General features: G+C 41.0%; 2 protein-coding genes across 2 annotated transcripts; one reads left to right on the top strand and one right to left on the bottom strand.

Annotated features, from left to right (window-relative positions):
* Positions 1–1,920: 1,920 nt before the first annotated feature.
* slc1a2a (solute carrier family 1 member 2a) lies at positions 1,921–7,238 on the top strand. Its single transcript, XM_028401684.1, has 10 exons — positions 1,921–2,062; positions 2,574–2,726; positions 3,145–3,395; positions 3,501–3,609; positions 3,882–4,008; positions 4,263–4,496; positions 4,888–5,082; positions 5,269–5,403; positions 6,024–6,234; positions 7,167–7,238. The coding sequence occupies exons 1-10, from the start codon at positions 1,933–1,935 to the stop codon at positions 7,236–7,238; spliced, it is 1,617 nt and encodes a 538-aa protein (XP_028257485.1). The 5' UTR covers positions 1,921–1,932.
* A 2,881-nt stretch (positions 7,239–10,119) lies between these two features.
* Positions 10,120–12,721, bottom strand: cd44a (CD44 molecule (IN blood group) a). The gene is made up of 5 exons (XM_028402155.1): positions 12,551–12,721; positions 11,038–11,613; positions 10,881–10,943; positions 10,718–10,796; positions 10,120–10,622 (listed from the first exon to the last, which is right to left on the bottom strand). The coding sequence occupies exons 1-5, from the start codon at positions 12,615–12,617 to the stop codon at positions 10,442–10,444; spliced, it is 966 nt and encodes a 321-aa protein (XP_028257956.1). The 5' UTR covers positions 12,618–12,721; the 3' UTR covers positions 10,120–10,441.
* Between the last annotated feature and the right edge of the window lie 234 nt (positions 12,722–12,955).

Here is a 12,955-nt window from a genome sequence, read left to right as displayed (position 1 = left end):
TCTGTGTGCATGTTTGTTTAAACTTTGATGGGACAAAAAAAAGGACTTTTTGGATGTTCTGACTGGATTCACTGATGCAGAGGCCATGACTTTGTTTGTTTTTGCCCTGGCGCCACTGGCTGTGTAGCACCTCTATACCTCTATACGTACAATTTCTATCCAAAGCAACATGAACAACAACTGGTAAGCATTAAACAGTAGCACAGAGTGAAGCAGTTAAAGGTGGAATAACATGCTTTTTTTTCCAGAAAACCTGTTTCCTAACTTCTTGCACTGATCCCTTTAAATCAGTGCATGATTTGCATTTTGTGTGATGCGTAGCTGCTAAAACTAAAGATTTAAATGCATTTAAATGTTCTGCAATTCAAATCGCCTGCATGAGACTTTCAGGCAGGTGGTGGTGACACCTTGACTTTTCCTGGGAAGCCCCTTTTCTGTTGCATAACTCAATCACTTGTGCGCTGGAGGCGCTAATTTTATCCTCTTTAAAAGGCTTAAGTCTCATTAATGCTAGAGCACATTGTATCAGAAGGCCGTGATTAACTTAGCAGTTCTTCTCTGCTCACCTTACATGTTCCCTTTTTTATGTCTTATGCACCAAAATACATCCAAATAATACATTTTCAGATGTAACATCAAACGTCGACGAAGAATTGACTTTCACTTCTCTTACTATCAGCTTTGAATGGTTGTGTTCATTGAAGTATTGTTGATACAGAAACATCTTAAGTTTCACAACCTTGAAGAGAAAGTTGTGATTTTGTTGGACTTTGTTGGATAAAATTGACGTTCCAGGTGTTTGAGTCATCAAGGTCAAGCCCTCCAGGTGACACAGGCGTTCTGTGTTACATAACCGTGTACGTCTGTGCTCTGCAGAGGATTTAAAGGCTACACAGGGGAGAGTTGATCTTTAAGTCAAAGAGGCTTTGCACCAGACCACAACAAACCTGAGATACTGTACCTGTATCTGCTTCAGGGACACATCACAGAGACAGGAGTGCACAGAGAAATGGACAAAATTTACACATATAGCAGTAAAAACTAAAAAAATGCTTTTGATTGCTGCATGCTGAAGGATTTGCTGTGAATTGCTGAAAATGCTGAAATCTGATGCATTTATTTTTCAATTCAGAAATTGTAATATCATTGAAAAGTTTAAACACAAGTTTAAATGGAGTCGAATAGCTGAACAGAATGATAGTTTAATTGTTTCTATAGCTCAAAGAATGATGAAGTAGTTGAAGGTCAACACTGGAGGAGATTGGAGAAAATTCTCCATTCATTTCAATGGGCTGAAAAGTTTAGAAAAAGCTTTATGGTTTAAAAACTTAATAATAGTTGAAAGGAGGAAACTACAAGCACCCAAAAAATCTGAACAATGTGGTAGTTGAATGGTTTTAATAGCTTTAGGTTTAGGTTTGGGCTTTAGGTTTGATTGATTTCCAGTAATCAAACTAATGAGGCTGAATATAAGCTGTGTCAGCATCGGCTGTCCATGCAGATCATGCAGATCATGCATGATCCTGCGCTCACATCTGCAACTTAACAGTTAAATTATCATAAATCATCATGCAAAGACGTTCAACAGACAGCAGTACCAGAGGGGAGGATATGAGCAACAGCTGGTGTCTGTTTATTTGAATTCAGTTGAAGTTTAACTGGAAGCACTTGTTTAAACTGCAGCTTTTAAACATCCATAATTCAGAACAGAATCACTAATTCACTCTGTCATCTGGTGAGATCATGCCATTCTACTGGACATGCATGTTAAACCTATACAAAGTGTACAGTATACACTGGCCTCATACATTAGTAGAATGAGACAAACACCTCTCTCTGTCTTCCCACCAGGACTCTGAGCAACAAATAAACATCATTTTAGATTTCTGCTGCTTTGTAATCAGTGCTAATTTTGCTTCCAGTGCCAACACGATGCAGAAGCAAGTGGAGGTCAGGATGGATGAGAGCCACCTGGAGCCCATACCAGACCCTACTGATAGTGTATGCAACAGTTTCTGTGACAAGATCATGAAGAACATGGTCCTCACCCTCACAATCCTCGGTAAGTTTAGCAACCTGCTAGGTAGCATCTCAGTCCACTGACGGCTGATGTAATGAAACGTTAGCTCATTAAGATATCCTAACAATCACTGAACCAAACCTCCATTTTTTGCTGCAAAGGTAGCTCGAATGAACAAACCACAGATACAAATCAGCAGTCAAGGACGAGCAGAGAGGATGGCTGAGATACTGGAAAATATTTCCCATTGTTAAGCTGTTAAATGGGCTAGATTACTGTCAGTTGAAGGATCCTGACACTAGACAATCGCGTCTTGTTAAATTGAATCATCAATTGTAGACCTGAATCTTAGACGTTCTGTCTAATCTGTTAAAAAATTTGCTTGAGAAGCAGAAAAAAAACATCTTCTCTTGATGTTGAACTAGTAAGCCATTCTGGATATATTTTCATGTTTAAATTAGACTAAAGACATGTTTGTCTTTAGTTCATAATATCTGTTGTAAACTAGACTCACCTGCCTCGCTGTTTGATTTGTCTTCTGTCCATGTGTCAGGCGTGTTTCTGGGCTCCATTGCCGGAATGCTCCTGCGGCACATATCACCTCTCCCTGCTGATGTTATCATGATCATTGCCTTCCCCGGGGAGATCCTAATGAGGATGCTGAAGATGCTGATTTTGCCTCTTGTTGTCTCCAGTCTGGTCACAGGTGTGTGAGTCTCTGCTTCACAGTATGTTCTGCTGACAAACTACCTTGAAATGAAATTTGCAGGGTGTGTAATATTTTGGTACCTGGGAGAAGAGGAAAGTTTTTATCAAATGAGAAAATAACTCTTTTTGTTAGAACTATAAAATGTGGTGGAATAAATCATACTTTAAATAACATATCACTGCAAAATCTAAAAATAAGAAAAAGAATAAGAAATCATACTATTGATGCATTTTTAGCAAACTTTGGTTCACACACTGGTGATTCTTAAATCAGACGACAGGCTACATCCACTGTTCTACTCTTTACTATGTAAGAAGGGCTTTTAATATGAATCAAACACACTCTAGAACTATGTAATACATAGTTTGATATCGGACACTTACTTATTTTGCTGTAAAACCCACTACACCAACAGGACTGGCTGGTTTGGATGCTAAATCCAGTGGTCGTTTAGGCACCAGGGCCATGGTGTACTACATGACAACAACGGTGATTGCAGCCATCCTGGGTGTGATCCTGGTGCTGCTCATCCATCCCGGGAACCCCAAACTGAGAGCTAACCTCGGCCAGGGAAAGAAGAACGACGAGGTGTCCAGCATGGACGCTTTGTTTGATCTCATCCGAAATCTTTTCCCGGAGAACTTGGTGCAGGCCTGCTTCCAGCAGGTAGGAGTGCTCAACAACAAAAAAAGCTTCACCCACCACATAAAGTCTGATTCATATGTCAGCAGCGCCCACTGATTGTTCTTCTTCTCTTTGTCTTTTGTCCAGGTCCAGACTATCACCACAAAAGTACCGGTGCCCACTAACAGGACCAAAGGTCCGCAACACTTCACCATCAAAAGGTCGCTTCAGTTCAAGGGTGGGATGAACGTCCTGGGTAGGTGGAATATTTGAAGACGCACCCACAGAATGACAGAAATATGTCAGTAATGCTGTTAAAGAAAGTTATTTTTTACTTTTACTTATGTAATGACAAGAAAATGCTCACAAAATGCATCCAAAGCTTATTGTGCTAAGCAAAAAAAGGAATGTTTCAATTAATGATAAGCTAAGATTTAGATTCAACTATTATGGTGACATGATATGATAAAACCTCTTCCTTTGTTTCATTTATTATAATTTTGCACAATGATATTATTTGTCTTCCAGGCTTGATTGGATTCTTTGTTGCTTTCGGGGTTATTATGGGCAAAATGGGAGAGAAGGCCAAGCTCATGTTGGAGTTCTTCAACGTCCTGAATGAGATCATTATGAAGATTGTTAGTGCAATTATGTGGTAAGTCCAACGTTTTACTCATGTTTCCATCACAACAATACAAGGTATTTATCAGTCTGGAAAAAAATGCACACCTTAGCCTATACCGCCCAATGGTTTCCCCCATTAGCTGCTAGCTGCTAGCTCTGCCTTGTCAGTGGCTGCTTGTGAAAGGATAGCCCCGCACACATTATCATTAACTCTTGACAGGTAATAATCACTTTAATAAGGTGATTGTGACACATGCAAACATGATCCCCCTTGTCTGTCTGCAGGTACTCCCCTGTGGGTATCGCCTGCCTCATCTGTGGAAAGATCATCTCCATTGCTGACTTGGAGGTGGTTGCAAGGCAGCTGGGGATGTACATGATAACCGTCATCGTGGGCCTCATCATCCACGGAGGCATCTTCCTTCCCCTGATCTATTTTGTGATAGTGAAACAAAACCCCTTCACGTTCTTTATGGGAATCTTCCAGGCATGGGTCACAGCACTTGGAACAGCATCCAGGTATGAGAGATTTCTGTCCTTCTCTGTACATCTGTGGCCAGATCTCTTGATAGACTGAGCTTGTTTTTTTTTTAACTCCTGCCTGCTCAAACAAAGAAAATATCTCAATGCATGCCTGGTTAAATCAGGCTTGTAACAGTTCTGAGTGGGTGTGTATTGGTTTATTTAAGCCTTATTTATGTTTTAAAATTAGCATCGCATTGTTCAGGGTGAATTTATTTCATTAGAAACAGAAGGAAAAAAAAAACACCACGTCTGTCAAATGAATTCTAAACAGACAGTCTAGTAATTTATGCAGATTTTTACCACCACAGTTTGCAAACTAAATCTCACTGCATGGTGTTTGTAATAAATCATAATTAGGTGTTTCTTGCTGTTTTGTTTGGCACAGTGCTGGCACCTTGCCTGTTACGTTCCGGTGCTTAGAGGAGAACCTGGGCATCGACAAGAGAGTCACCCGCTTTGTCCTCCCAGTGGGTGCCACCATCAACATGGACGGCACGGCACTTTACGAGGCTGTTGCTGCCATCTTCATCGCTCAGATGAATGGGATCGAGCTGGACTGGGGCCAGATTGTTACTGTGAGGTGAGACAGCAAGATATCATAACACATTAAAAACATTTTGGCAACACATTTAATCTGACTGAACTTGATAGCACATAGCACATAGATATCACAAAAATAATATTCTATTTTAGTAGAAATATTGAGAATACACAGCCTGATTCTTGCTTTCCTGCTGTAAATTTTAACAATTACCTCCGGTTTTAGTATGACAGCCACCTTGGCCAGCGTTGGAGCAGCCAGTATCCCCAGTGCTGGACTCGTGACTATGCTTCTGATCCTCACTGCAGTGGGGCTCCCCACTCAGGACATCAGCCTCCTGGTCGCTGTCGACTGGCTGCTGTGAGTTCCACATCATCTCTATTGAAATGACACACACGCACGCACTCACACACACACACACACACATTCCAACACCGCCTTTGACTTTTTTTACAATCACACTTTTTTTTTGCACAATGAGGACCAACAAATGTTTTAAAGGTGTGAATACATGTATATATGAATTATAACAATTGATTCAAGATTTATTAACAGCAAAAGGTCAGAAAAGGGTTAAGAAAAACCAGGTTAGATATGAGCTAAATTGGGTGCCAGCAAATGGGGCTGATCCACGGGGCCCATCTATTCCCTTTAGTTCTATGTTTACCACAGGTGCTACTTGACTGTAAATAAACATGGACGACATGATGAAAGACTGCTTCCTCGTACATGATGGTGGACAGAACATTCTTATTTGATTAATAATTTGTGGCTTAACCAATGTAGCCAATGGCGCAGCCAAGCTATGCAAGAAATTGAGGGAGAGGTGTCTACCAAATGCTAACATGCCGATCATCGTCACCTCAATTTTTGTCTCCAGATGCTAATATTATAAAAATGACCTTGAATGTGTCAGTACAGTTCAATCACAAAAGTCATGTACAAACAATGTTCCCGTCTCTTTCCTCCTCTACACATAGGGACCGTTTCCGCACGTCTGTGAACGTGGTCGGGGATTCCTACGGCGCGGGCATTGTGTACCACCTCAGCAAAGACGAGCTGGACAGCTTTGATGCCCAGCAGACTCGAATGGATGATTTTGAGATGGCAAAAACACAATCCTTCTATGAAAACAACACCAACCAGAATGTATACGCTCACCACAACTCAATCTTGATAGACGACTGCAAGGTACATTTCACGTTAACGGACATAGAGACGTGTATGTAGAGACTCCTCCCCCAGCTCTCGTGTTCGTCCTTTCTTTCTTTTTTCCTGTCTGTGCTCGTGTCTCCTCTCCATGTGTATCGGTGTATTTGTGTCTATGTGAATAGTACATATATTTTCATTGAAGAAATTTTTTTTAAGAAAAGGGTGAAAAAGCTAAATAAATATGTCTATATTTATTTATTCACCCATTTATCATATCATATGAAAAAGCAGTTTTTGTGATACCAGGTTCATCCAAAGAAAAAAGCTTGTTCATTTTTATACACTTTGTTTTTTTTATCATCTTCAAAAACTCTCTCATATATAATCCAAAAGACAGTGTCACCATCTTGTCTTGTACATGATTATATTTGACTTGTATTTTGTTGTGGTATGTCCTGAATTTCATAACGAGACTGTTATATTTATATTTCTTTTTGTCTACTTAATTGGACATGTATTTATGGCAGCCCTGACCAAATTACAGATGTATAATTGGCCGTTTCCAAAGAGTTTTTGTAGCCGTTGGTACACATAAAGACTGCTGTTTCACTGTAATTTATCTAAAGCGATGCATACATTCATGAAATGCCTATTTTAGACCCTTTCCTACCTGTATTATAGCAATGTCTCTAAACATACAACAGCCTGTATATTGTAATTCGGTTGGGGAGAGAATCCATAAAATACATGGCCAACACTGGAGGATTATTATATTCTCACTTTGTACCAATCAGTGTGTGAGATGTTATGTGTTTCTGTGACGGGGGGGTTAACACAAACTAACCATATAGCCCCAAAGGTCAATGGCCTGAATGTAAACCAAGCAATGGCTTCTCTGCTCCCAACCACTAACGGTCTGTAAAATAATGGTGCCTTGGCCCCAATGGTTAGTTCTCGATAATTGCTTACAGGTCACCATGGGCAAAAATGGCAACGCTGCAGATTTCTCTCTTGTTGAGGAAGAACCGTGGAAGTGCGGGTAAAGCAGATTCAGATGCCCCTGCACCTTTACCCTGAGTTTCAACAAGCTTTTACTTTCTGTCGGCACAACCGAGTATGTATTTAAAAAAAACACACAAAAAAAGAAGAAAAAAGTGACAGTTCGCTGCTCTGAAACAGTCAGCTGAGAGAATCCAGCTGCCCCGTCAGGGCAGCTACAGGAGCAAATCCTCACCTTGTATTTGAACTGAAATGAACTCACCTGAACAGAGGATTCAAACATTTGGTTGACAACACTCAGGGCCTTACCTGCTGCTTCCTGTCCTGAAAAAACAAACAAACACAAAAACTTGTATTTGTAACATTCATTTTCTTTGTAACTTAAAGCTTCAGTGCAGAACGTCTGTCTCCCCCTTCTGGCAGGTTGAGTAACTACACAAACACAGTCAAATCATGACATAAACCGGCTCATCAAATATGTCAACGCTCCACCATGCTTGCTACAGCCTTCTCCATCACCATAAATGCTCAGCTCAGGCAAACTCTGCTGCACTGTGACATATCGCTAGATGTACCCACAGCTCCATGGCTAAGGCTTGAATGAAACAGACGGTCTGTTCCATGTAGTTTTAAGTAACACAGAGGTGATGTGAGGATAATAATGGCCTTGCTAGTTAAGGACCAAATGTGAGATAATACAAAAAGGACAGGCTTCATTACTGAATGATTGTCACTGTCAGACCAAATGTAAACAGTGCTTCTTGTGGCGTTTCGCGAGAACTGCAGGGACAGTTAAATTTGCATTACCTTTGACTGTTTGACTTATGGGATTATACACACATGGTCAAAAGCCTAAGAAGTAAAGCTTAGGACTTAAGAGGACGTGGCCTCTAAATGGAGCAACACGCGGAACAGGGTGTGTTTGCAGAGAGTAAAGCTAAAAAAAAACAAAAAAAAAAAAAAACGAGTCTATGAAGGGTGCCCTCCCAGTTATTCATTTCTTTATTTACTTTTGTATGCATGTTCTTCATGAGTGAGGCGCTGTTAGCCTGGAAATGATGTGTGCGTTTCTGAGAGAAACAGAGAGGAAAGACGAAAGATAACATGGGTGAAACATCTCTCAAACTCTCAGCAGGCCGGCGCATTGTTGTTAATGTTGTTGCTGTTGTTGTTGTTGTTGTGTTTTATTTCAAACTGTTTATTTCTTTGCTAATATGACAACCTTGCCTTGAAGATGTCACCTGCAGAGTGCAGTCAGTATGAAACATTTCAGCATAAAAGATCATTACGATGTTAATAGAAAACTGGGTTTGAAAAAAGCAGAGGAATAAAGAAACAAGAGAGGAAGGCTGGGCCTTCCTCACCACCACCACCACCATCATCATCATCATCATCATCATCATTATTATTATTAAGGCTGCACATTTAGATGTGAGTTAATTAGCCGTGGTCACATCTGTTTAGCACTGGAAATTCTGCCTCCAGCACTCGCATAAGTCCGACGCTTATATCAACAAGGTCTGTGGATGTTGGTTGAATGTGTACATGTTTGGACATTTTAAGCTGTGAAGAAACTCTGTTCACACCAAGGTGAAGAAATGGATTATTATTTTACTTTTCTTTCATATAAGCAACAGCTTATATATTCATGTTTAAAGTGCCTCCTTGCACTTTGTGTATATATACTCTTGTTAGTGTACAAATCAAATGTATAGACATTTTTTTGTCATCATAAATTATTTTTTTTGCTATGCTAAACATTTCTATAAAGACTAAATATATAAATATAAACATATATATATAAATATATATATATGCAACAATTAGTGCGATGTTTCTTTTTTGGGCCTCTAGATGTCTCTGTAGGTTGTGAACTTACTACATTTTCTGTGATAGTATCGACCTCCACGCTGCTGCTGTTGCTACTGAGCCACTCTAGATTTGGTCATTAAAAGGTTCTAAGGCAGTTTTTGTTCTTTTGTGGGTGCGTGAGAACGTTGGCAGCTACAGTATGTCTACACATTGTGAGCACGCCATCCAGTGTTTTGGCTCAAACGCCACCTCGGAAGAATTATGAATGATTTACGAGCATCTACGTCAAACACTTTTCCATCTACTTCAGTTGTCACAGGTTCTTTGTTCTGATTTAGATGTTTTTATTCAGCCGGCCTAGCGTAGCGTGTCAGTGTTTTCTATGAACATGTGAAACTGTAACATCTTTAGATAATATATGCATATTTTCTATTTGATTCTCTGCACATAATGGTGCACACGTTTTTTTCTTGACTTTGACCGACTGAACGCACATCCGATTGGATGACACAAACACAAAAAATCTTCTGTTTGGTAAAATGGACTGAAAGTGTATAAATGTTTTAATACTTACTGTGTGTACATATTATTAATGGAAACAAATAAATGTTTATTGATGAGCTGCGGTTGTGTTGATTTCTACAGTGCATGCTGTGTGGAGAGAAGGAATGATTTAACAACAGAGCAGCTTAATATAAGTTACAATCCACAACACAGTTGTCAATAAGGTCATCACACAGACATTAAAATAACTTTACAAAAAAGACACTTTACAAAAGGCAGTAAGAAAAACACTGTGGCATTGAAATAAAAGACGTGTGCATCTTGTTTTTCTTTCTATTTACAGGTTAAAGGTAGAGTAGGAGATTTTGTAAACTCAGTGAGAGTCAGCCAGATTTTGAAAGTAAACACACGCCCCTTTCTCTCGGAGCTCACCCCGAAGCCACGCCTCCAATCACATGGACGTGATTGACTTCGGCCATCATGCACATACCTCTCTGGTGCGCGCAGAGCAGGAAGAGAGTGACAACCAGCCAATACTCCGAGCAGGGTCCACCCGGAGGATTGGCTGATGTTTTTAGCATTTTATAGCTTCCACAGATGATTCATATTCTTCGTTTTAATGAGAAACTGCCGAACTAATTGGTTGCTATCGGATTGTAAAGAGAAGTTACGCTAATTTAATAAGAAGTGCATCAGAATGAAATCTCCGACCCTACCTTTAAAAGAAGTTGATATGACAATAAATACATCAATCCTTTTTGTAGCATCAAAGTAAAAGTTTTTGAAAGCAGAGAAAAAACTTTAATTTAAAAAACAGACCATGATTCTCACTCTGAATTCAACAGTCTGGACACTTCTGCTCCTCTGATCACCTACTTCAAACACTTCTCGTGGGTCTCTGATGAGTCTCCAGAGGGTCCGTTTCTGAACCTCAGTGTGATGAGTAATCCTCTGGAAGCTCATCCAGAGGAATGACTGTGTACTCTGCTGCCTTTCCATTCTCCCTGGGCTCCTGCTTGTGCAGGAAAGTCTCCATCTCTAGCTCCCTCTGCTGGTTCGAGGAGTCAGTTTGGGGCTCTTGCCTCACGGATGCCTGGTTTGGTCTATTCCACCTGTGCAAAGAGGAACAGCAGGGATTTCATTGTATGATCTGAACAGTTAAAAAACTGAAAACATACCGTTTCTTTTTCAGATATTAAAAACTTACTTGTTCCTTGTAGCAATGGCGACGCTGAGCATTACAAGTGCGGCGGCACCCGCGATAAATCCAATAACGAGGATCCAACCTGGACATAAACAGAACAGAATTTGTTTAGATGGAAAAACAAAAGTAGACAAGTGGTTCATAAAAACATTTCTGCAAGACCCACCTGGCGTAGAGTCTCCTGGAGTTCCTGGTGTTGGATTAGCAGATTCCAGTTCAGCTACCTGACCTTAAAATAACATATAAACGTAAAAGTTATACTTATCTATAGGAAGCAATCAGTAGAGACTATAATATTATATTGATAGTTACGGGATGTTTACCTGGTTCAAGCATTTCCTGACCGACACTCCCCTTAAACTGCATTCTTACTTGTGGGCCTGAACCTGAGGCAGAACCTTCTTTATCTTCAAATATTTGGTCGCTGCTTGTGCTGGGAGCAGCAGCAGTGGTGGAGGTGGACGGTGCGGTGCTGGTTTGTGTCGTGAAGCTGGAGGTCACTCTGGAGCTTGGAGAGGTGCTTAGCATCGGTTCATCTTCAAACCCTGAACCAGAGCCCTGGGTGTCACCGCTGAACTCCTCAGGGTTTGCCGTTTCGCTTGGGTAGGCTTCAGATGTAGAGGTGAAGCCAGGCAGAGGACTCAGCAGTGGAGTGTCTCGTGTGGAGCTGTGAGAAGCGGTTGTGGCTGTGAAGAAGATGGAGGTCGAGGGCTCTCCTGAAGCACTGCCCTCCATGTCGTCCATGTCTTTTGGTTCAGCGGACGGCGGCAGGGAGGCCAGAGTGGTCATGCTTATTTTGGGCGGTTCGGTTGTGAGCGTTGGGAGATCGATGAGGAACCCGTCTGTCATGGCCTCCCTGAAAACGTCATCCTCAGGTTTGGTAGGGTTCTGGGTCACAGCTAGGACAAAGGCAAGGAAAAAAAAAAACCAGGTCAGCACATGTTCACTCACCAGTCCTGACATGAGTGCAAAGGAAAGTTACCATTTCATGTTTCACCACACAGGACTTACAGGCTTGTAAACTTCTTGTATTAGCTTGTTTGGCTTCAATAAGGTGTGGTGGGAGACAGTAATGATTAACCTGTGTGACTAATCATGTGGTGAATAGGTGAACAAAAGAGAAGCCTCATCAAAGACTCAGTTTTAATAGGTCAAACACGTGACTCTTCCTGTTCTCTGTTTTCTGGACGGAAGCCATTAGTGTCATTGATAGAGGGACTACAATGAACTTACAATAAATAACCACACACACTCAAAGCTTCTGTGTATTTCTCAGAATAAAGCAAAGTCTCACTTTTGGTCTAATAGACTTAAAATGCCTGGGAATCAAATCTCCACTCTGCATTCCTGCACAGTCACGTTCCGCTCGGCTCGTTCCGGATGTCCAAACTTGTGTAACAGCTCTTTTGCTGATCTTTGGTTTCAGCGTATTCAAGACAAACGCATTATAATGCACCTCCTGGAGCAGCTCTGAACATTTTACAAAGACTTTCTGTGTGTTATCTGGAGGTGCCAACCAACAATGAAATACGACCCTAACAGTAAGAGCAAGACCTGAAACATAAAGAGCACCTTAGGTGTGCAGCGGAGGGGAAAGAGCTGAATCACAGGGTAAAGGAAAGGACAGCCCTGAAAACTCTTATACAAGAATGACAGTTTATAATGCCGCAAAACTCATCAATATATAAACTGATCATATATTGTATGATCAATAAAGTGTTTAGGTAGTTTTTTGATGATAAATCTCACAAAATAAACCGATTATAACGGCTGAATGTTTAAGAAAAAAGGCAACAAATAAACAATGAATGAAACAAATACATAAAGGTCACTTACTGTCAACAGGTGTTGAATGGACGACAGCCAGAAGTCCAAGGATAACAGCCAGCAGAAGAGTCCTCATGTTGATGGAATAGAGTAAACTATCAGCGAGTGTCTGAGGTGATGATGTGAAGCAGATGAATCATGCTTCTGCCTTTTATACACAGCAGCAGCAGGTAGGTGTCCCATCAGCACGATGCTGGGTGACACAACGCACACGCAGAAAGGCCGGTACACCTGTGAGCACATGCTCCTCCTCCTCCCTCTCAGCCTTCCTCTTGGTCTTCCTCTCAGTCTTCCTCTTAGTCGTTCTCTCTGTCTTTCTCTCAGCCCTTCTCTCAGTGTTTCTCTGTGTCTCTCTCAGTCTTCCTCTCAATCTTTCTCTCCTTGTTTCTCTTCATCTTCCTCTCAGTCTTCTTC

Source organism: Parambassis ranga, chromosome 3 (assembly GCF_900634625.1).
Source record: "Parambassis ranga chromosome 3, fParRan2.1, whole genome shotgun sequence".
NCBI lineage: Eukaryota > Metazoa > Chordata > Actinopteri > Ambassidae > Parambassis > Parambassis ranga.
Note: the sequence above shows the minus strand (reverse complement) of the source record. Positions and strands in the feature narration are given on the sequence as shown.